This window comes from Miniopterus natalensis, chromosome 10 (genome assembly GCF_054644295.1).
Source record: "Miniopterus natalensis isolate mMinNat1 chromosome 10, mMinNat1.hap1, whole genome shotgun sequence".
Lineage (NCBI taxonomy): Eukaryota > Metazoa > Chordata > Mammalia > Chiroptera > Miniopteridae > Miniopterus > Miniopterus natalensis.
Genome location: NC_142090.1, coordinates 11,997,190 through 12,019,896, shown reverse-complemented (window position 1 = coordinate 12,019,896; position 22,707 = coordinate 11,997,190). Strand labels below are relative to the sequence as shown.

General features: G+C 34.9%; 1 protein-coding gene across 7 annotated transcripts in view; it reads right to left on the bottom strand.

Annotated features, from left to right (window-relative positions):
- Nucleotides 1-22,707, bottom strand: part of CNOT4 (CCR4-NOT transcription complex subunit 4) — a 127,513-nt gene that overhangs the window by 56,532 nt on the left and 48,274 nt on the right. For all 7 annotated transcript variants that reach the window (XM_016222045.2, XM_016222060.2, XM_016222052.2 and 4 more), the window contains exons 2-3: nt 15,115-15,380; nt 3,676-3,873 (exon numbers count right to left, since the gene is read on the bottom strand). In XM_016222045.2, coding sequence (XP_016077531.2) covers nt 3,676-3,873; nt 15,115-15,288 — 372 coding nt within the window. In that variant the 5' untranslated portion in view covers nt 15,289-15,380. The remainder of the gene's footprint in view (nt 1-3,675; nt 3,874-15,114; nt 15,381-22,707) is intronic.

Here is a 22,707-nt window from a genome sequence, read left to right as displayed (position 1 = left end):
AATTATAAATGTCCAATAGCATGCCTAATGCATAAAATGTCTTCTTTGGGACCACAGTCAAGAGTTCAGGAACATGACAGAAAATCAAACACTTGGTAAGTAGATGGAAGGATGAATGAATGGATGATGGATGAATGCATAAATGGATGAGCAACAGACCAATCATCAGTGTAAAATACACTGGAATAGGAGATTTAAGACAGGGTGCATGAGGGGTGTGGGGGGTGTGGTTGGGGCTTTTTTCTAGTCCTGGCTCTGCTATGAAAAGCTACGTGATCATAGGCAAGTGACTTAACTTCCCCATGCCTCGGTTTCTAGTTTGTAAATAAAATGGTTGTGTCTTCAAAGTCTTTTAGTCCCTCAAACAATTTGCTCTCAAGCCACCACACACCTGGTACTCCCTTGTCCATATTTGCTGCCTGGCTAATCCCAAGTAATTCTTAATCATCCTTTCCTCAGGGAGGCTTTTTGTGGATCTCTACACATAAGTTCCCCACTGTTACATGTTCCCAAAGGGCCCTGTAGTTCCCTGTTTATAAATGTTCAGTACACTTAAGAGTTCTTAAATTCTGTCTTCCCCAGCAATCTGTAAGCTTGTTAAGGGATGAGACTTGTGACTGGCTTGCGAGACTACTTTATTTCCAATATCGAAGTATCCAACACATGGTAAGTATTCAAGAGTTCATTTACAGAGTGAATGAATTAGGTTCCAAATCTAAAATTTTACAACTTAGAAGGTGATCATTACCTTTAATTACCGTATTTTCTAAGGTAGTTTATTCTATTGATCAATAAATGATACATTTGACAGTCAATCTTGGTATGAAGTTTTCTGATGTATAAAAATTATTTTCAAAGTAAGTTTTAAATTTTCCTAAACTCTCCTATTTTATTAATCATCCAAAGATAAGTAAATAACAGGGATCTTCAAATTTGAAAGTTATACTAACAATCTGAAACACTGAGTTTTCTTATGAAGTCAACTTTAAGTTTTCCAAACTGAAAAGCTTGTATAGACAAAGTAAGAGAATTTTTTAAGATATTATTATTTAGAAGTGATAGTATCTAATAAATAAAACACTGGTCTCTCATCCTCCGAGGCTTTCAAGAAAAAGAAAATTCATTGTTCTCTTACCAAGCAACACTTATTTCAAAAGTATAAAACTAGTAGAATAATTTTCAGGTACACTGAGACTCCTAATAAAGTGTTCTCTCTGGTCACCACCTAGATTAATTTCTTTCCGTATAATAGTTCTTCAGATTAATCATACTGGAGTCATGTTTATTAGTGGAAAAAAGATATCTCTGTAAGTCCTCCCTTATCCGCAGTTTCACTTACCCACGGTAAACTGTGGTCCTAAATATTAAATTTCCCCAACTACTGACATCGATTGCTTCTAACAACCAACCATCGACATCATCAAGATTCAATGATCCAGGATCACCCGAAGCAGATGATCCTCCTTCTGATGTACCATCAGAAGGTCAATAGTAGCCTAACGCCTGGTGGCAATGCCTGCATCATTCACCTCACTTCATCTCATCACAGGTATTTCATCATTTCACATCATCTCAAGAAGGATAAGTACAGTACAATAAGATATTTTGAGAGAGAGACCACATTCACATAACATTTATTACAGTAAACTGTCTGTTCTATTTATAACTGTTCTATTTTATTATTGGTTATTATTATTAATTTCTTACTGCGCCTAATTTATAAATTAAAGCTTATCATAGGTATGTACGTATATAAAAAAACATAGTATACAGGCTGGGGCAAAAGTAGGTTTACCGTTGTTTGTATGGAAAATAATACAATGATTAATAAATAATAATACAAGAATAAGCTGTTTCATGTACTCACAACTGTAAACCTACTTTTGCTCTACCCTGTATGAAGGGTTTGGTACTATCCTCAATTTCAGATATCCCCTGGAAGTCTTGGAACAAATCCCCCACAGATGATAAGGGGAGAATACTGTAAATAAAAACAAATCACAGATTCTAAAGGAGAGGTAGAAAACCTATAATCCAAACTTCAGATTGAGACTATGGCTTAATTTTACCCAACCTTCAAGTGCTGCTCCATATACCTCCCTCCAGTTCTACAGATGACCAGATCCAGGATGGATTTAGAAAATCAAGTACATTCACATCTAAGAGTTCTCAAATCAAGATAAAACTTCCATTAGTTTACTGTAGTAGCAATTTCAGAAATGCAAAAGTGGATTCTAATCAATAAGATCAGTAGGAGTAAATAGAGGCAGGTAAATAAAAAACTTACAGTGGCAAGTGCCCTCTGGTTAAGAAAAAAGGCAGAGCTGAGAGAGAGAGGAGGGTTGATGAAAAGTTGTGGTGGTATTCAAGGAAATGGTCAACGGTGAAGTGGCACTGTGCCTACCAGAGGAGTTAAGTACTAGCTTAGAGAAAGGAAGAATTGGCTGCTGAGGATGAAGCATAGGTCTAAAATGAGCTCTCCCCTTAACATCTAACTGAAGAAGTCTTTTCCTATATGAATTCTAGACACATTCTTTTGGCTTTGGAAAGAACCTGGTCTTCTGAAAATCATGTACCCCACTAACGCCAGCATCCCTGGACCTAGGTCCTAGTAATTCTTGAGCTGCCACCATATTTATTGTCAATGATAGAACCTTCTTAGTAAAATCTCCCTGACTTTCTCCTCCTCAATACATCATAGACTCATCATCAATAAACATTTATTATTCTCTCTAAATTGAATTTTATAAAATCAAAGCTTAGACTCCTTAAATTTCCTCTTTCTGGGGCCTTTAACTTAATTAGCCAATTCTGATGATTCCCACCTTCCTAAGCATATTCACTACAATCCTCCCTCTCATTTGTACCATGATGAGCATTACTTCAAAACCTTTTCATTGGGTACTTTAGGCAGACCCCCAAAATCCAGCTCTCTCCTACTGAAGTAAACACTGGCTGTCAATCAGCTTCTGTCTGCCTTCCCATTAATCTAGTCAGCATCTCCTGGTATATCAGAAACTAAAAATTAGCAGATGTGCATTCAAAGGCATCAAGGCTAAAGTTATGAGTTAGACATTACCCTAATAAGGCTGGTGGCGGAAGGCGAGAAAAGAAGTACTAAACAAAAGGGTTAAGATTTCCCCTGCCCCCAAACAAATGACAAAGAACCTGGTCCATTATTTCCTTTCATCAAATTCTCCCTCTTTCCTGAAAACTGGCTTGAAATGAATGAGTAAAGAATGATGACACAGCACAACAACAGTTCTATCACTGTCTATAAATAAGAACTACTACTGGGGCAGAATTTAAAAGAATACAGATCTCTAGCGGCTTCATATAACTGCATCTCCACTGTTGGTCCTTATATAGCTACAGAAAGAAAGCAGGCATGTCACACGTTAGTCTTAATAGTAAAATAGAACTATTATCCAAGTTTCAGATTATTAGCACCAAAGGAGACTTTAGAAGTCTAGTACAACTGCCTAGTTTTACAACTGAAGAAAATGAGACCAAGGAAGATGAAAACATCTGCCTAAGATAACAAGTGGCTATTGGTTTCTTAGTGCTAAGTTTCAGTAGAATCCTGCAGCTGGGCAGGGTAAGTTCTTATTTCCAAATAAGAGAAGCAAAAAGAAAAAAATGTCAAGTTGAGAAAGGAAACAGAAGAGGACTTACCTCTGGATCTGCTAGGCGCTGAGACAGACCTACGACAAAGACGAGGTTTTTTTGTACAACACGCACACTTGCCAAATGTTTGCGATTTTCTGATATTTTCTGTTTTCTTTCATTTTGTTTCTGTTTTTTCTCATTCTTTATCCTCTGCAGTTCTTCCTGGGAGAGTGGTTTATAAACTGCTGGGTCTTCTGGATATGGCTTTAAGCATAAAGCAAACACAGAAGTTAGCGTTAAATAAGTAGAAAACTATACAAATAACAATTACTAAATTCTGGATGATGGGTATGTGGTTATTTGTTACAGCTCCCCTTTTCTGAATCTTTTAATTACTTAAAATATTTTTATTTAATAAAAGTTAAACGTTAAATAAAATAGTTTTTAAAATACTGTTTTTTAGGGGTTAGCACAGACTACTTTTAGTGCTAAATCTTAAACCACCACCAAAGGTTCTAAAATTTTTTTAAAAACAAACAATACTGGGATCCCTACAGTGTCTACCACATAGTTAACAGGAAAATTAAAATTCTAAGATGCTGTGTTAGAGGCCAAAAATATAAGTTTTCTCATTTAAATATGGGCTTATGTATTACAATCAATAAATATTTAATGAAACCCTACTATATGCCAGAAGATTAATGAAGTACTTGTCTTTCAACACACTCCCAGTCAAAGAGAAACAAAGAAGGGGAAATGAATACAATACATCGAAAATGGCTCAGGAGTTTCAATTTAGTTTCAACACTTACTAGCCATGTGGTCTTAGGCAAGTTAATCAAATTCTATGCCTCAGTACCCTCACAAGTAAAATGAAAATAATCATAAAGGCTGGTCTAAAGATACAATAACACTCATAAAGCAATTATTATTATGATTGGCACATAGTAATCCTCAATAAATATTAGCAATTATACTATTGTAATTTTTTCTTTTTTCACTCTTACAGTATTGATTTTATTCCTACTGCTAATGCCCAGGCTACAAGGCCTGAATAAGAGCCATGGACTTACATTGCCTGGCTTTGAATCTTGGCTCAATCTTTGCTCTCTCAGACACCTTAGCTAAGTTATATGACCTATCTGCCTTAGTTTTCTCTTCTGTTAAATGGGAGTCACAGTACTTTATTGAGAGGATTTCTGTGAGTTTAAAAAGAATACATCTGTAAAGTGATTAAGACTGTGTCCTACATATTAGCATTCAATAAGTCAGTTATTACTACTAATAAAAATAGTTAATAATAAATAGAAGATGGACACGCTAAATACAATATCTAAAGCTGGATATAAAGAGATCCCCAAAGTGGGAACCACAATTGGTTGGGAAATTGTGCCTATCAGAATACAGGAGTGGGGAAAAACTCAAATGATGCCATCAAGAAAAACAGTGGGAACAAGAGTAGAGGAAATATCCAAAAGTCTGAAACCCTGCTATGCCTTTAACATAACGTTACTTTCACCTTTTCATATATACGTCAAAACAAAAATTTTTTTTAAATGCTCAAATGTGTGATCACACATTAATAATGAAGGCAATTGAGAAAGTAAGATTTCCCTCTATGTTCAATTTCTACTAATAATATCTTAAGGTCTCCAAAAACCCTGTTCTTAAATATTCAGGTATACTGGTGGTTCTGCAGGATATAAGCAACCATACCATCAGATTCCCATATTAAAAATCTGAATCTTTGAGCTACTTAGTCCTATTTGGCATACTCCAACTTACTTTTGGGTGAGAAGCATATATAACAGCCAACTCAGTAACTGACCTAAGAACTTTCAAATATAATGTATCACACATTTTAGAAGCTCAATAAATATATGCCAAATGAACACCAAGCTACTCTCTAGAATTGATTTTTAGTGCTTCTAATTTTCTTTAAAAAAAAAAAGAAAAAAAGAAAGATTTCAAAATCTTCTGGCATTTTAGATTAGGGAACCAAATGGTTAAAGATCTATTCCAGTAAGTCCAATCCTTCAATCAATTACGTAACCTTCCTCCATTTATGTTTTCTCCCTCTCTCTTCCATTCACCTTCCTGTGCCTATATTATTATTCTTTCAAATCATAATCTATCTGCCCAAATGATTTTAATCCCATGAAACTATTTGGAGCTATAAAGGCACAAGTATAAAAATGAACTACATACAAAGCAATTAAAATACCTTTCCATAAGATCACTTAAACTTTTCATTTGCACATGGAAAAGCTGTTTTTACCACAAGATTTCTGGCTAGCTCTTTTTGGAATGTTTACCACAAAATTAATTTGAAAGCCGTTGCTCTGCACTAACATCTATAGTGGGGACAATCCTCTCCCTGAATGGGTCAAACACATGGATTGCTCCTACTTCCACTTCAAAGCGTGGTCCATGCGCTGCATTTTACCAATCTATGATAAGCAAAATACAAAAGTTGAGAATAAGCATTTGAAAACATTTATAACAACTTCAGACTGCCACAAATTCATGTACGTCATCAGTGGACTACATAGAATAAGATGTTTATCAGTGTGGTTGTTACTGAACTTAGGTGGTAAATCACATGACACAAACTGGGAGCTAGGCATGCATAATAGGGCCTTGTATTGGTCCTCAACAGACTTGGGGCACGGGAAGTGGGGGGGGGGAATACAGTTTCAATTCTGGTTCTTCATCAGAGCTAGTCTGAGAAACACTGAGTAACTTTTCTGAGACCTGAATTCTTCTGTAAATATGAAGGAGTTGACAAGAACTCAAAGGTTTTTTTCCTTTGCTAACATCATCTGGACAGTGTAAAATCCTGATAAAAGATGAGGCAAAATAATGTAAAAGCAAAAAATGCATAAATACACACAAAAAATGGAGGCTGATAAGTACCAAAAGTTAAGTTGCAATATCAACTCTCATCAAGTGTATTTACTTATGAAACACTGGTTATCCTAGTCTTTCTTCTAGTTCATGTAAGGTTTTTTCTATGGAAATATAATTCCATCAGTCTTCAAAGTCAACTTTGGTAGAAAATAAGTGCCACACAATATAAAAAACAAGACAAATTAGTTTGCTATGATTTACCCTCCAAATATCTCTATTCCAACAACTTACAGGAAGTTATAATACTAACTTTTTAATCTTAACATATTTGTGATACTACATTTCTGCTAATAGGAGGAATTAAACAAAATTTTTTAGACAATATAAAATGTGCTTATTTGTTCCAAACAGAAAAGGCAAATATACAAAATCTTATTGTGTTTAACTTGCCTAAAGCTTTCATAAAAAGTTGGACAATTATGTATTCCATGACACTTCCTCCTCCCCACAGGCCACCATAAATACCTATTCTATGAACCCAATGATGGAAAATTAATAAGCTGACACAATGAGACAAAGAAGGGAAGTAGACTAAAGATGAAGATGAAGCATAATTTGAATAACTACAGAAAAAGAGTGTGACACACAAAGCTATTAACGGTAGTACTAAAAATAAATATAAAGAAAAGTACATCTGGTCTACTTTTTGACTGAAACACATATGTTAAACTTTATTTTCTAGGAATATAGCACCAAATGAAAAATCAGAAGCAGAAAATTTTTCCTTAAAGGTCCTACTGTGTGTTATATATCAAACTAATGCTTCATAGGGTGCCTGTAAAGAAGCATTATTAATGTGTAAAATATTTTTAATAGTGTTAATTTGGTGATAAATTGCCAAACTATTAATTAAGATGGTTTATAGTCTCTAGTGTAATCACTTAATTTCTTTCATATGTGTAGGATGTTCCCACTTTTAGTCCTAATGTATTTACATGTGTCTTCTCTTTCTACTCAGGCTTAATGCAGAGTTCAATTATTTTATTGGTCTTTTCAGAGAAGCAGCTTTAACCTTCATTGAAATACTACTTTTCTTCTATTTCACTAAATTCTGCTTAATCCTCATTTTCCACTATTACCATATTCTTTTTCTGGAAATAAGTTCACTTATTTTTGTTCTTTGTTTCTAATAAATACTATAGTCACAGCTCTAACTTTTCCTCTTCCTAAAGACAATGAAAAACACTATAAAAAACTTCAAACCAACATCTTAAAAACAATAATGGTCTGCAATAGAGAAGTTCCAAGCCAATTTTTAGATAAAAGTCAAAATCTAGAGAGAAAAGTGAAAAGTCTGAGTAACAACATATAGGAAGAGAGGGACAAATGGGGGAGGAGGGACAGCATTCAAAACCTAAACCAACCCTAGGAAAGATTTGCACCTCAGAGACCAAAATACCTTTATGCTTGGTCTAAACCCGGGGGTGGGGAGTCTTTTCTCTGCCAAGGGCCATTTGGGTATTTATAACATCATTCACAGGCCATACAAAACTATCAACTTAAAAATTTGCCTTCTGTATTTGGTCAAACATTCAATTAACTCACCCTAAAGTGATGACTGGAACTGCTTCTCTTTGGTGAGGTCTTGACAGGGCCAGACCAAATGATTTCATGGGCCTTATACGGCTTGCAGGCCTTACCTGGCCCACACTCTGGACGTTCCCCACCCAAGACTTTTATGCTTGAAACATCCCTAATGCCAATGCATCTAGGACCCAGCAGAAATCAAAAGCCTCTCTAGAGGATGGCAAATCCACTCTGGGCCTTGGAGAACCCAGAAATAATTCAATGACAACAACCAAGAAGCAGGCATAGGTAACCAAACACATAAAGAAAGAAAATAACATGAACAACCACCAGCAGAAATATCCCTCATAGACCAGCTACTAGAATTATTGGAAGAAGATTTTTAAACAATGCTTATATGTTTAAACAAATATATAACAAACTTAAAAATATCTTCAGGGCATAAAAATCTATTTAAAAATTACCTATCAACTATGAAGAAAGAACAAACACTACTTCTAGAAATGGAAAACACAAAGGCAAAATTTAAAAACTCAGCTGATATATTTAGCAGCAGACTGGACCTTAAAAAAAAATGCAAACACGAGAGGACAGATCAGAAGAAACCATCCATCCATGCATTAAGAAAAAAAGAAGATACAGAAAAAAAAAAATTACAGAAAAAAAAAATTAAGAAACATGGAAAACAGTGAAAAGATCAGAAAAATATTTAGAGTCCCAGAAAGACAGGAAATAGAATAAAGGCAGTATCTGAAGAGATAATAGTGTATTTTTTTAAAGAACTAATGAAACTCACCAATCCACAGATTCAAAAAGCCCTATAAACCCTTAGCAGGGTAAAGAAAAAGAAATTATACAAGTGAGTTCTAATTATAGAATTGGTTAATATTTCTATTGTGGCCTAACAGTCAATTTTAGTGCCCAATGTACTTGTATTTTAAAGTTTTGTACAAATTTGTTTATACAAACTGTGTGCACACAAAAACATACATATGCTTGTTAACTGTGTAATTCAAATTTTCCATTTCCTTTCAGTTGTCTACTTCATCTGTCAATGTCTAAAATATACAAGTTAAGAAGTCTCTCCATTATGAATATGAATGCAGTTTCTTCTGGAATTGATATCAGCCCAATATACTTCGAAGCTCTGCTGTTAACTAAATAAAGTTTCATGACTTGAGGGACCTTTTATCAGTAAGAAAAAGTCCTCTTTGCCCTTTTAAAATATGTTTGATCTTGAATTTGATTATGAATACTATACCTTCTTTCTTCTATTTCCATTTGCCTACTATATCTTTTTTCCCTGTTTTCATTAATATTTTTCTTATATACTTTCCTAGTCAAACAGTTCTATAAGGTTTATTAGGAAAAAGAGCAGTCCCTCATTTCCTTCCTTCCTTCCCCATACCAGTTGTCTCTCCCTACAAACATTCCTGTTGACTCTTTTAGATGACTGTTTTGTCATTTACTATCTTATCATTAAATAACATGCTTATATTATTATTTCTTGATTTTTCAGTTTTAGATATTATCACAGTATGCAAGATGAAGATTTTTCTTTCAGCCAGCCTAACAATACATCCCAAGACCATTTTCTAACCTTCCATCTTTGTTCTGTTAGGTCAACACTCACGATTACATTATTATAAAGTTCAAATGTTTATTATCCACTTCCACTTCCAGCTGTGACAGACTAGGCCTACCAGAATAAACAACTAGAAAACTAGACAAAATATATAAAACACATGTTTTTCAGACACTGAATAATGAGCAATGAACAGCAGGTCTGTGAACTTTGAGAAACAAAGAAGTAAGATAGATGAAAACCATGAGTGTCACAGCTTTCTGCTCTTCTGGCACATACTGGATCCTGGCACTGGGTCCAATAGTCACACTGAGCTGAGGGGACAGTGATCAAAATTTTCAGAGACTGAGGCAACTTAAATTTATGTGGCAAAATAACACAAAGAGGGAGCTAGTCAATACAGAATTTCAGAAAGAGTTAGAGAGGAATCCCTTGATAGTAAGTTTCTGCAGGCAGCTCATCAACGAAGAAACCCAGATAGAATCCATGTTAATGATGAATATGGAGAGGAAATTTAAAAAGTGGTATCAATCACAAGTAAACTCTTTCAGAAGACAGAGAATGAGAAAACATTCCTAACTCATTTTACAAAGCCAATATTACTGATACCAAATCTAAAAACAATATAAAAGAAAACCACAAATACCCCTCATGACACAGACACAAAAATTGTCCTAAAAATATTAGTAAAATAAAAATAAAAAGGATAATATAGCATGATCAAATGGGGTTTATTCTTGAAAGGAAAGGTTGATTCAAAAATCAATCAACTTACAAAATAGTCACAGGGATATAAAGTACAGCGTAGGGAATATAGTCAATAATATTGTAAGAATTATGTATGATGCCAGGTGGGTACTGAAAATATCAGAGGGAACACTTTGTAAAGTATATGATTGACTAACCACTATGCTGTACACCTGAAACTAATATAATATTAAATGTAAACTATAATTTAAAAATGAAATTTAAAACAACAAAAATTTTTTTTAAATCAACCTAAATGATCACTGCTTTAACAGAATGGAGAAAACACAGGATCATCTCAATAGAACAGACATCTGACAAAATGCAACACCCTCTCATGATAAAAACTCTCAGTAAGCAAGGAACATAAGAAAACTTCCTCAACATTATAAAGACCACATATAAAAAAAAATCATTGGCAGCAACATACTTAATAGTGAAACACTCAACATCTTCCCACTAAGATTGGGAACAAACAAACAAGGACATCTGTCCTTACCACTTTTATCCAATGTTATACTGGAGGGTTACCCAATGCAATAAGGCAAGAAAAATACTTAAAAAGCATGCACGTTGGAAAGAAAGAAGTAAAATTGTCTTTATTCACAGAAGACACGATCATCTATGTAAAAAGTGCTAAGGCATCTACTTAACAAAAATCAATTGCTGTGCATTAATAGCAATCAACAATTGGAAAACGAAATTTTAAAAACAATACGCACAGCTCACAAAATATAAAATAGTAACAAATAAATATAACAAAATATGCTATACACCAAAAACTAAAAAACATTGTTTTAAAAATCTTTAAAACTTGGGATAATAAAATAATAAACCTTACCCATGAACTAGATAAATCAATATTTTTAAGATGTCATTTACCCTCACATTGTTCTGTTCATTCAATGCAACCTCAATAAAAATCCAGTAGACTTTTTGTATAAAATGACAAACTTATTTTAAAAACTTAGGGGGAAATGCTAAGGACTTAGATACCCAAAAGAAATTCTAAAGAGAATAACAAAGTTGAAAGATTTACTATATCAGATTTGAAGACTTAGAGTAATCAAGACAGTATGGTATTGACATAAGGATAGATATAATTGTCAGAGGATGAATACAGACTCTAGAAATAGATGTACACATTTACGGGCAACTGGTTTTCAAGAAAGAGTCTAAAACCACTCAATAGTGAAGAGATATCTTTTCTACAAATAATGTTATAACAATAGGATATCTGTATGGAAAAAAATCTCAAACCCTACCCCTTATCTGAGCCACTGTATAATGTGAATACTTTTCCTATTCTGTATATTGTTTTTTCAAATATATCTTTATTGATTTCAGAGAGAGGAAGGGAGAGGGAGGCAGAGATAGAAACATCAATGATGAGATAGTCTGTGTTGTCTGATTATATTTCCATGTGTTTATTACTAATTCAACCATCAAATGCCCTCCACTGGCTGAAATGGTCTCACAAGGCATTTCTTTTTTAAAACACCAAGTATTCTTTATCTTGGGCACAGCTGTCATCTTTTCCCATTATTCCAAAAATCCCATTGCTTCTCTCCTGTGTCTGATCACCTCTTTCCTTTATCCCATGTATACTGTTCTCTCTTCTTCATCCCTTCACGTTGGTGGGACATATCCTCCAGCAGATTCCCCAGAGAGAGTGCATGAAAGGTAAAAAAAAAATTTGAGACCTTTCAGGTCTGAAAATATCTTTTTGTGTACCTTTTTCACACACTTAATTAACAACTGAGCAGATATGGAGTTCTAAGATAAAAATAACTTTCCTTCAGAAGTGTCTTTTAGCTTTAAATTTTGCTTTTGAGAAGTCTGAAATAATTCTGATTCCTAATCTTTTATATGTGACCTTTTTTTAACTTTGGAAGCTTGTAGAGTTTATCTTCAATATTCTGATATTTAAAAATAAAAAAGTTTGTGCCTGGCACTTGATGGAACTTCTTAATCTGGAAAAATGTCTTTTAGTCCTAGGAATATTCTTCAATCATATTTTTGACGACAATTTTCCTTCTGTATCATTATGGTCTCTTTCTAGAACACAAACTTATTTGGTATTTGACCTCTTAGATTGATCCTCAAATAAAGCTATGTCTTCTCTTAAATATTCTATCTCCATTGTCTTTTTGCACTAATTTGCTCTTGAAATGTGTACATCCTGTTCTTCAGTCCATCTATAAAACTGTTCATTTTCAAGATCTCTAATATGCTCTTTTTAAAAAATGTTCTTTCTACATGAATATGTCATTCTCTCTTACCTCTTTGAGAAGTACCAATGACACCTTTTAAAGTTTTTTTCTGTTTGCTTATTCCTGTTAAGTTCTTCCACTTAACTGATTTTTGTGCTTCTCTTTAATAATTTGGTTTTCCTAAAACATCTGCTGATTGTTTGCTATACATGTTTACATATAAGAAATCTGTCAACCAGTTTATAAATGCTATTTCTGTTTAGTGCAAGATGCTCTCTTATAACTATAGAGAGGAGAAATTGCTGGGCAGGGTATGTCAGTTCATCTTCTGAGCACAGGTGGTCCAAGTTCCTCCCGGGTATTTCTATCCACCTTAAGGCTCTGACCTAAATTTATAATCAATGTTCCAGGTAGAGAGCATCTGTCCCTGCTATGTGGTATAAAAGTTGGGCTGTACCCATATGCTGCTCCAATGCCATGCTCAAACAACTACACTGATATTTTTCCTAGGACCTTGAAGAGTCATTATTCTTTACTTTTTTTTCAGCAGTTTCTCCTGAGTATGTTTTTTGAGCTAATGCTTCCTTTTTTTTAAAAATCCTCACCCGAGGATATACATATATATTTTTTAAATATATCTTTATTGATTTCAGAGAGAGGAAAGGAGAGGGAGAGAGAGAGAGAGAAACATCAATGATGAGAGAGTCATTGATCAGCTGCAGCCTGCAACCCGGGCATGTGCCCCAACCGGGAATCGAACCCTGATTGCTTGGATCCTAGGTCGACGCTCAACCGCTGAGCCACACCCAGCTGGGCCGAGGATATTTTTCCATTGCTTTTCAGAGACAGTGGAAGGGAGAGAGAGAGACACATTGATTGGTTGCCTCCTGCACCTGGCTCAGGGGCTGGAGCCTGCAACCGAGGTATGTGCCCTTGGCGGGAATCAAACCCGGAACCCTTCAGTCCGTGGGCCGATGCTCTAACCACTAAGCCAAACTAGCTAGGACAAGCTAATGCTTCTTTATTGAGATTGATCCCAATGGCCTTCTGTCTTTCATATTCCTCACGCTTTCTGGTCCTCCCAGAAAGGCACCACTTATTGATAAGCAGCTTTGCTGAAGTTAGTTTTGTTTTAATCTCTAATTTTTTTTGTATTTTTTTTCCTCCACTTTTAAAGGATTTGAGGTGATTCTAGGTAATCCCTTAAAAACGAAATGAATATCTTTACGATTTCCCCAAATAACTAATTTTTGTCAATTGAACAATTGGTCTTTTTATTAAGACTCTACTTCGTAACACTACAAAGGTGAGAGAGAGAGAGAGAGAGAGAGATAAACTTCATGAAGTCAATCACATTCAGAAGCCTTAGAGTCTTGGGCTATCTGGAAAGTTACCACTTTCAATAAAACAGTTCAATATCATTATCTTCTTATGAAATGACCAGGAACCAATTTTTAAAGTATGACGGAATGTTTCAAAAATCCATTACCACAAATTTATTATAGATTTTAACCAAAGCTAATGTTAAGATTTTCATTTACCTTTCCATTCACATTCTTAAAGTATATTAACTATATAAAAAAAATAGTTATATGCATTAAATATACATTATAAATACCTATTACATGTTATATGTACTATATATATAAAAACTAATATTAACACTTAAGTAGATCTGTTTTTCATTCATGTAATGTGCATTACATGCCCATTATACTTTTTAAAAAACTAGACAATGTACTGCTCTCTGAAATAAAATTCCTCTGGTAAGGAAATTGAAAAATAAAAATTTTAAAAATAATCTAGGTATCTAAAACACATTTCTGCTTTCTCAAAATCTGTTAGTAATAAACATAAGAGCTCTTTCAAATGGGTAAATAGAAAAAAAGGTTTAAATCATATAGGCATTAAGGAGAAGGCAAAAAAATAATTGCATGAAGCACTAAGTTCACAAATAAAGTCCTTCAAAATAGAAACGTACCCTACTCACCCTAATAGGTCATTCACTATACTCTATAACTGCTGCACCTGCTTATTAAAACAACAAAACCCAGAAAACATTAAGAACCATAGATTTTTTAAAAGAGTTAGAAAAGACTCAAAAGACATATTTGAATCTCAAACCTATTACCCACTAGTTGATGTTTACGCATAAGTTTCTTCAAAGGCATATCTCCTTAAGTGTACAATGGAGATAGAATTATCAGCCTAGAAGGACTCAAGAACTGTGTTAACTATTACCTTCTGAACCAGAGTTTCTGTCATTTTAACCCATGACTTACTTTAGTAAACATTAAGACTTCTCTATTTTGTACTAGAAAATTAAAGTAAATCCCTCCACAGATGTAATATTGAATGTTTTTCCAATTTTATACCATCCTATCTAAAGTTTGTCTCTCTACTCCTAATCCTCTTAAGCAGCCAAAGTGAAGGCCAGCCAAAAGGTTATATACTTAGTTAACAACAAAGCCAAGAATCTACTTATTCATAAACATGCACAGAAAGTTATTTTGGAGTATTTACCTTTCTACATGCAGGACAAAGCCCATTTTCATCAGTGCGAATTCGATGCCAACAAAATCGGCAAATCTGGTAGCCACAGGTGCAAGGGAAAAAATTGATATCATCTATCTCCAAGGGCTCCATGCAAAGAGGACATTCCACAGGGTCTTCCTTCGCATCAGGACTGCGAGACATCTTCACGTTTAGTAAACAGCAGCAACAGTTTATAATAATTTAAAGGAGAAAGAAGTTCAGCACTGAGAATTAAAATGTAGAACTTCAAAGACCTGTAAGAGAAGAAACAATATATACTATTTACTACTGAAAAAATGGTATTTTCAACAATCAATAATCATTTTATAAAAAAATTGAAAAATATTAATCAGATCAATTTTTGCTATCATCTCAGATTTCAGAATGGAATCCTGAAATTTTTTGTGTGTCAAGAGAAAAGGCCTGCATTATTAACGTTTTGGACTTAATAGAAAAACAAAAGGACTTCCTTTTTTCTAGATAAAACATTTAGTACTTAGTACTAATCATAACACATTTTAGGGGAATAAGTAATATACAGGAGCATCTTCAGCCTTAAAATACACTTTGAACAGTCTTATCTTTGACTTAAAGGCTAGTAATATGTAATACTGCCACATAACTAAAAGAGTAAGATATTCTAAAATGTATCACAATTTGCAAAATAAGCCTAATGAAAAAGAAAGGCTTCAATCACCTAAAATCACTTATGAATATCAAACCCTTACCAAAGAAAAAAAAAAGGCCAGGGTTTTTTTTAAAAATGCCATGTAACCTGTTTACAATTAAATATGTGCAATTTGCCAACAAAAATTTCTGGAAGAATAAGTATATATTAAACAAAACAAATTAAATTAAATAATGTATCTTTTAAAATTATGCAGAGTTGAAAAATTTTAGGTAACAATTTAGGTTAAAGTCATTGTTAAAAGATTAGGATGGAATCACTATTGTAGATTAAAAAAACGATAGCCTCCAAAATATAACAATGCAATCCTTATCAAAATAACAAAGGGTTTTTTTCTTTTTTTACATAATTTGACCGAATGATTCTAAAGTTGACATGAAAGAATAAACACATGAGAATTGTTATGAAACTTCTGGGGGGAAATGTGGGGATTTACGTTATCAGATACTGAACTATACTACAAAGCTACCAAAATTTAAATAATTTGATAAATAATAAATAATCTACAGATATAGATAAAAGGTCAAAGAAACTAAATTTAAAAATCTAGAAAAGGAGCCATAAATTTATGAGATTTAATATTTGATAAAAGTGACATTACAAACCAATATGGCAAGGATGGACCAATTAATAAGCAGTAATAGGATACTGGTCTATCCACTTTAAGAAAAAAACAGTATATATCTATGTCACACTACCATCAAAATAAATCCCAAATGATCTGCCTAAAGAAATATACATTGAAATAAACTATTAAAGTGTTAGAAGCAAAAAGTAATAGAATTTTTCAAATCTTGGGATGCAGAAGGTCTTCTTCCTAAGCAAAAACAGAAATTCAGAAGCCCTAAGAAAAAGATATGATCAACTTAGCAACATGGAAAAAAAACCCATAAAATTAAAGACAAACAACAGAGTAAAGGATATATATACACTATATGTAATGAAGAGCTAGTGTCCAGAATAAAGAAATCTTATAAAAAGCAATTTTTAAAAGGCTAATAAGTCAAAGGAAAAAATGAGAACAAAATATGAGCAGTCCACAGAAGAATTACAAATGACTACAACACACGAAACGGTGATCAATCTGTTTAGTTTGTTTACCGGCCTGTCAAAGAAGTTCGTCTTTCTACAAAGTAGAAAGCATCACTGATCTATGTTCCAAAGGAAAGTAGACTACTAATTTATTTTTTGAAAAACCCATATTATCTGAATTGTTACAACAAACATTATTTTTGCAATTCAAATGGCCAACTTAAAGGGGGGGATTACTTTCATCTCGGTTAGGAAAATTAAATGTGACTTTTGTTAACAGCAGAAAAATGAAATATCTTCCTATTATTTCAAAATAAGACTTTTAAAAAAGAAATAAATGGAACATGTATTTATAAACAATTCAGACATCTTGGTTTAAAGACCCAGTTTTGCCATTATCAGTTTCCTCATATATAAAATGAGGGGTCTAAAGCTGATCTAACAGCTCCTCCAGCCTGAATATCCAAAACTGTACCTGTAGAAAATACATTCAAACATTGGTTCCACAAACAGGAAACTGAACTAAAATAATTAAGAGGTGTTATCTACGCTTCTCTACGCTTCTGATTATAAGATTTTATTTCCATAACTACAGCTTATTAGGGTTTTAAGTGACATAATTTATGGGATGCTGTAAAGGAAACAATATATGGGGTTTATGAACTGAAAAGCTTTATAGAAAGTAAATTCCTGTAAATTTAAAACGACATATTGAAGTTTTGCTTTTTGACTGCTCTTTTAATTTTAAAAAAGTTTGGAAGAGGATGAATCTTCTAGTTTAGAGGGGGAAAAAGATGCACTAGCAAGAAGTCCCTTAAGACGGTTAATATAAAACCAAGCACATTCTGTACACTTCTAGCACCATGGAGAGACGTCACACAAGCCAGCAGCGTAGTGACCCAACTGGTAAAATGTGGGAGGGAAGTCTGATGTGGTGGAATGCCTAGTAAAAGAGCTGACTTCCGCCTCATCTCTTCCACTAAGTAGCTGTATGATTTTGGATAAGACACTCAAAAGCTTTAGGACTCAATTAACTCAACTGAAAAAAAAATAAGAGACAAAATTTAACGGAATTTCAAGTAGAGAGACATTTCCTTTATGTAACCCAACTGAACTAAGCTTTTAAAATAAACTTTTGAAATAAACTTTCTCTCCTCCAAATATCTTGGCCAGGATTTTCATTTAGTATTGGAATAATAATTTTTATTTCATAAGCCAATTAACTAAAATTAAAAATAAAACAATTAGCTGAAATAATAAGATTTATAAAGGTACAAGACACAGAAAAAAAAGATGTTTTTAAATGGTAAAAGAGAAGTAAAGTCAATGACTTTCTGGATGAGGTGTGAGGTTTATAGCTCAGAAGTGATCAATTTTTGATTTGGTAATTAATTTTGCAAAAAAAATATTCATTTTCACATATGTGATCTAATCCTCACAGTGTAAAAACGTACTATCCCCTTATAAAAGATGAAACTGAGGCCAAAGGGTGACTCAGCCTTTAAGTAAGTGTTAAAGACACAAATCTAAGGATAGACAGTCAACTTAAAAACCCATGCCCTTTCCAATATGGTAAGATAGAAATTACGATAACCGAAGTCATTACTGCATATCCTTGGGTATAAAGTGCAAATGTTCAAAAAGTGAAAATGACATTACTTTTTCAAAAACTTAAATTCTACATGAAATTTCTACCGCATTACCGGAGTCTTTTTTTATTTTGATTAATCCTCACCTGAGGATATCTTTTGCATTGATTTCTAGAAAGAATGGAAGGAAAGGAGGGAGGGAGGGAGGGAGGGAGGGACAGGGAGAGAGAGGGAGGGGGGAGAAACATTTATGTGAGGGAGAGAGATATCGATTGGTTGCCTTCTGCAAGTGCCCCAACTGGGGCCAGGATCAAATCTGCAACCCAGGTACGTGCAATTGACCAGGAAACGAACCCATGACCCTTTGGTGCACAGGCTAACGCTCTAACCACTGAGGACATCTGCGAGGGCTACCTGAATTCTTATTCTCTATATCACCTGCAACTAATAGCATAACACAGTATAAATCCTAACATACATAATAATGTTCCTGAATCAACAAAAATCTCACATACCATGCAGTAAGTGCACAAGATAAAAATCACATACTCAAATCATGCTCAAAAATTTCTTATCACTCATAAAGTGTTGTATACATGGCTTTTGCTTAGGACACTGTTCAAAAAATATATACAAAAACACATTATATGCCCTGGCCACTGTGATTCAGTTGGTTGGGAGTTTTCCCGTGCACCAGGAGGTCACCAGTTCCATTCCTGGCCAAGGGCACATGCCAGGGTTGTGGGCTCCGTCACTAGTAAGGGGTGTGCAGGAGGCAGCAGCCAATAGATGTTGTGCTCTCAGATCCATGTTTCTCTCTCTCCCCCTCTCCCTTCTTCTCTCTCTAAAAATCAAGGAACTATTTTTTTTTTTATTTTTTTTTTTACTTCTTGTATTTATTTATTTATTTTTATCCTCACCAGAGGATATTTTTTCCATTGCTCTTCAAAGAGAACAAGGGGAGAGAGAGGGAGAGAGACATTGATATGAGAGAGACACATCGACTGGTTGCCTTCTGCCTGCATCCGATGGATGTGCCCATGGCCGGAATTGAACCTGGGAACTTCAGTCCCTGGGCCGACGCTCTAACCACTGAGCCAAACTAGCCAGGGCTAAAATAATTTTTTTAATACTCTATAAAAGTACTCTATTAAAGTACTGTAGCAGCTGTACAAAAGTGTGGTGGTTCCTCAAAAAGAATTAGTGTATGATCCAGCAATTCTACTTCTGGGTGTATATATACACAAAAGGAATTGAAAGCAGGGCCTCTTAACAGATACTTATACACTAACATTCATAGCAGCATTATTCCCAATAGCCAAAGGTGGAAACAACCCAAGTGTTTGTCAACAGATGAATGAGTAAGCAAAATGTAGTATATACATACAATAAAATATTATTCAGCCATAAAAATAAGTGAAATTCTGATACATGTTACAATATGGCTGAGCCTTGAAAACATTATGTGAAATAAAATAAGTCTGTCACAAAAAGACAAATATCATATGTTTCCACTGATAATGAGATACCAAAATAGCCAAATTCATTGACACAGACAGTAGAAGTTACCAAGGGCTGGGGTCAGGAGAATGATGAGCTATCATTTAACAGGTACTTAACAATGATTAGTCTTTTAAAGGAGAACAGGGTTTGGGGGGGAGGGGGGAAGCACATTTTACCTCTCTTATCAAGAAAGCTAACTGGTTGTTCTAATTGTATGTAGTACGCCAATAACATTTATTTATTACTCCGTCTATGTAAACAGGTTCTAACTTTATTAGTAAAGTCAGACAGTTGGCCAATGAAAGTTTTTGCCATTCTAACACTTCTTTTTTTTATCTTCATTCAGTAAATTCAATAAATAGTTATTAAGCTCCTACCATATTTCAAATTCTAGTCTAGGTCTTTGAGATACATTAGTTGACCATAACAGGCAAAAATCTAAGCCCTGCTGTCTAACCCCTAATTAGGAGATCTAAGCAATAATTATAATAAATCAGTAAATTGAATAATATGATAAATGTTCATAACGCCATGAAGAAAGAAGGTACCAGAGATGGGACGGCAATTTAAATGGGCCAGTTTGAGTAGGCTTCATGAAAAGTTAACATTTAAAGGAGGCACTTGAGTAAGCCGTGCAAATATCTGAGAAAAATATAGAGCAGGCATGAAGTCAGTATAGAGGCCCCAGGGAGGAGACATAGCTGAAGCGTTTGAAGAATGCAAACTCATAGTGGGTGGGGTGGGCTAAGCAAGGGAAGAAGAGTCTGAGATAAGTACAGAGGTGTGAGGGGTCCAGGATCTTCTAAGCATTCATCACAGGCAGCTGAGACAACTTTGGCTTTCTTTGTGAAACAAATGAAGAGGACCAGACAGTTTTAAACAGAGAAATGGCATAGGATTGACTTATATTTTCAAAAAATCTTGGCTCCACTTCCAGCATAATGAGTTTAAGGATTTCCATGAACCCACTCCCCAGTGAACCTGGTCAAAATTACTTAAAACCAACCATTAAAAAGTACCTGGAAATGATCCTAAAGGCCTAAGGCAAATGAAGAAACATTTATTCAAGAAAATCTATTAAAACTCAGGGAAAACAGCAAGACTATATGGTATTTGAACCAAAACCTGTTTGATCCCTCTGTGTCGTCCCCCCCCCCCCCCCTCCACTTCAGCTCAATGAAACAAAAACTCCACTCCAGATTGGTACGGCTAGAACACAGGGTAACCTTTCACCACAGCTCCAGTCAGAATGCTATCTTGCCAGGAGGGGCAGGACATCAGCATTTCTCATCCTGCCCAAAGCTACGTGATGCTAAAGCTAAATTCCAGGTAAGTGAAGCAGATAGATGGGGGTTCCCCTCTTTCATCCAACTGCCACTCATGGGAAAGAAGCCCTATGTTGCTGCTGCATGTTAAAAATACTAGGACCTAGATTGCTTTCCACCCAACTACCTCGTAAAGCAGAGCTCCCACACCAGGAAAGGAAAAACAAGAAGACTTGAGGCTACTGTACAATCACTCCAAGAAATGCTCAGTTACTACACTGGGAGTATTTGTCACATGGAGTAGAAAGAGCACCACTCTCCCTGCTATCCACCTCCAGAGTCAGAACCAGAGATTTTGCCAGGAAGGTGAAGCACCTTAAAACAGATAGCTCTTAATCTCCTCCAAAGGAAGACTTCATATGCAATAGAGTGTGAAGTTCAAGCCTAAAAGAATCTCAAAACCAAGAAGCTTGCAATGAAGGACACCTGGGAGGAGATTCGGATACAGGCTAAACTGTAAACTACCTAGTTTGCAGGAGAGCATAAGGAGAATCAGGGAATAAGACAGCTAGGATAAGCCCTCTTAGGGTCAGAACAAATTTCAAAGCTCTGACCTCAAGAACTATCGCTTCAAGTAAGTACAAATATTTTCGGATCAAGCTGACAAGCAATTTGTGTCCTAAGGCATTGTTAAAAACAAGGAGGCAGTCAGCTGGCAATTAACATCTGGGTGTGGTCAAGGAAAGGGGCTGTGGAAGAGAGCCCGCCCAAAAACAGTCATCCCAGGGTACATGTGGGCAAACCCAAGTCTGCACCCCCCAGGAATACCACCAAATGCTTAGCACTGCAAAAGGGGAATAGACTTGACTAAAATAATCTACCCAGTCACTAAACAAATAAACAAATAACAGTAACAGCCCTGGGAGGGGTGGGAGGAGGCCAGTACCCACAGTTGCTACATAAAATGTCCAGTTTCCAACCAGAAATTACAAGCCATGCAAAAAAACAGGAAAGTATAACCCATGTACACCAGGAAGAACGCAGGCAATAGAAACTGCCTGTGAGAGCCACCAGATGCTGGATTTAACAAAGACTTCAAAGGAACCATTTTAAGTATGTTCAAAGAACTAAAAGGAAACCATGATTAAAGTAGTAAAGGGATGTATAATGAAAATGTCACATCAAATGGAGAATTTCAATAAAACCACACACACACACACACACACACACACACACACACACACACACACACACACACACACACACACACACACACACACCCCCCCCCAAATGTAAATTCTGCAGTTGGGAAGTACAACAACTGAAATAAAGTCCCTAGAAGGGCTCAACAGTATGTTTTAACTGGGGAAAGAATGAACTAGTGAAACAGAAGGCAGCAGATCAATAGAGATTATGCAGTCCAAAGACAGGAAAAAGAATAAAGAAAAATGAACAAAGCTTCAAAAATGTAAACCACCATTAAATGCATCAACATACACATAAT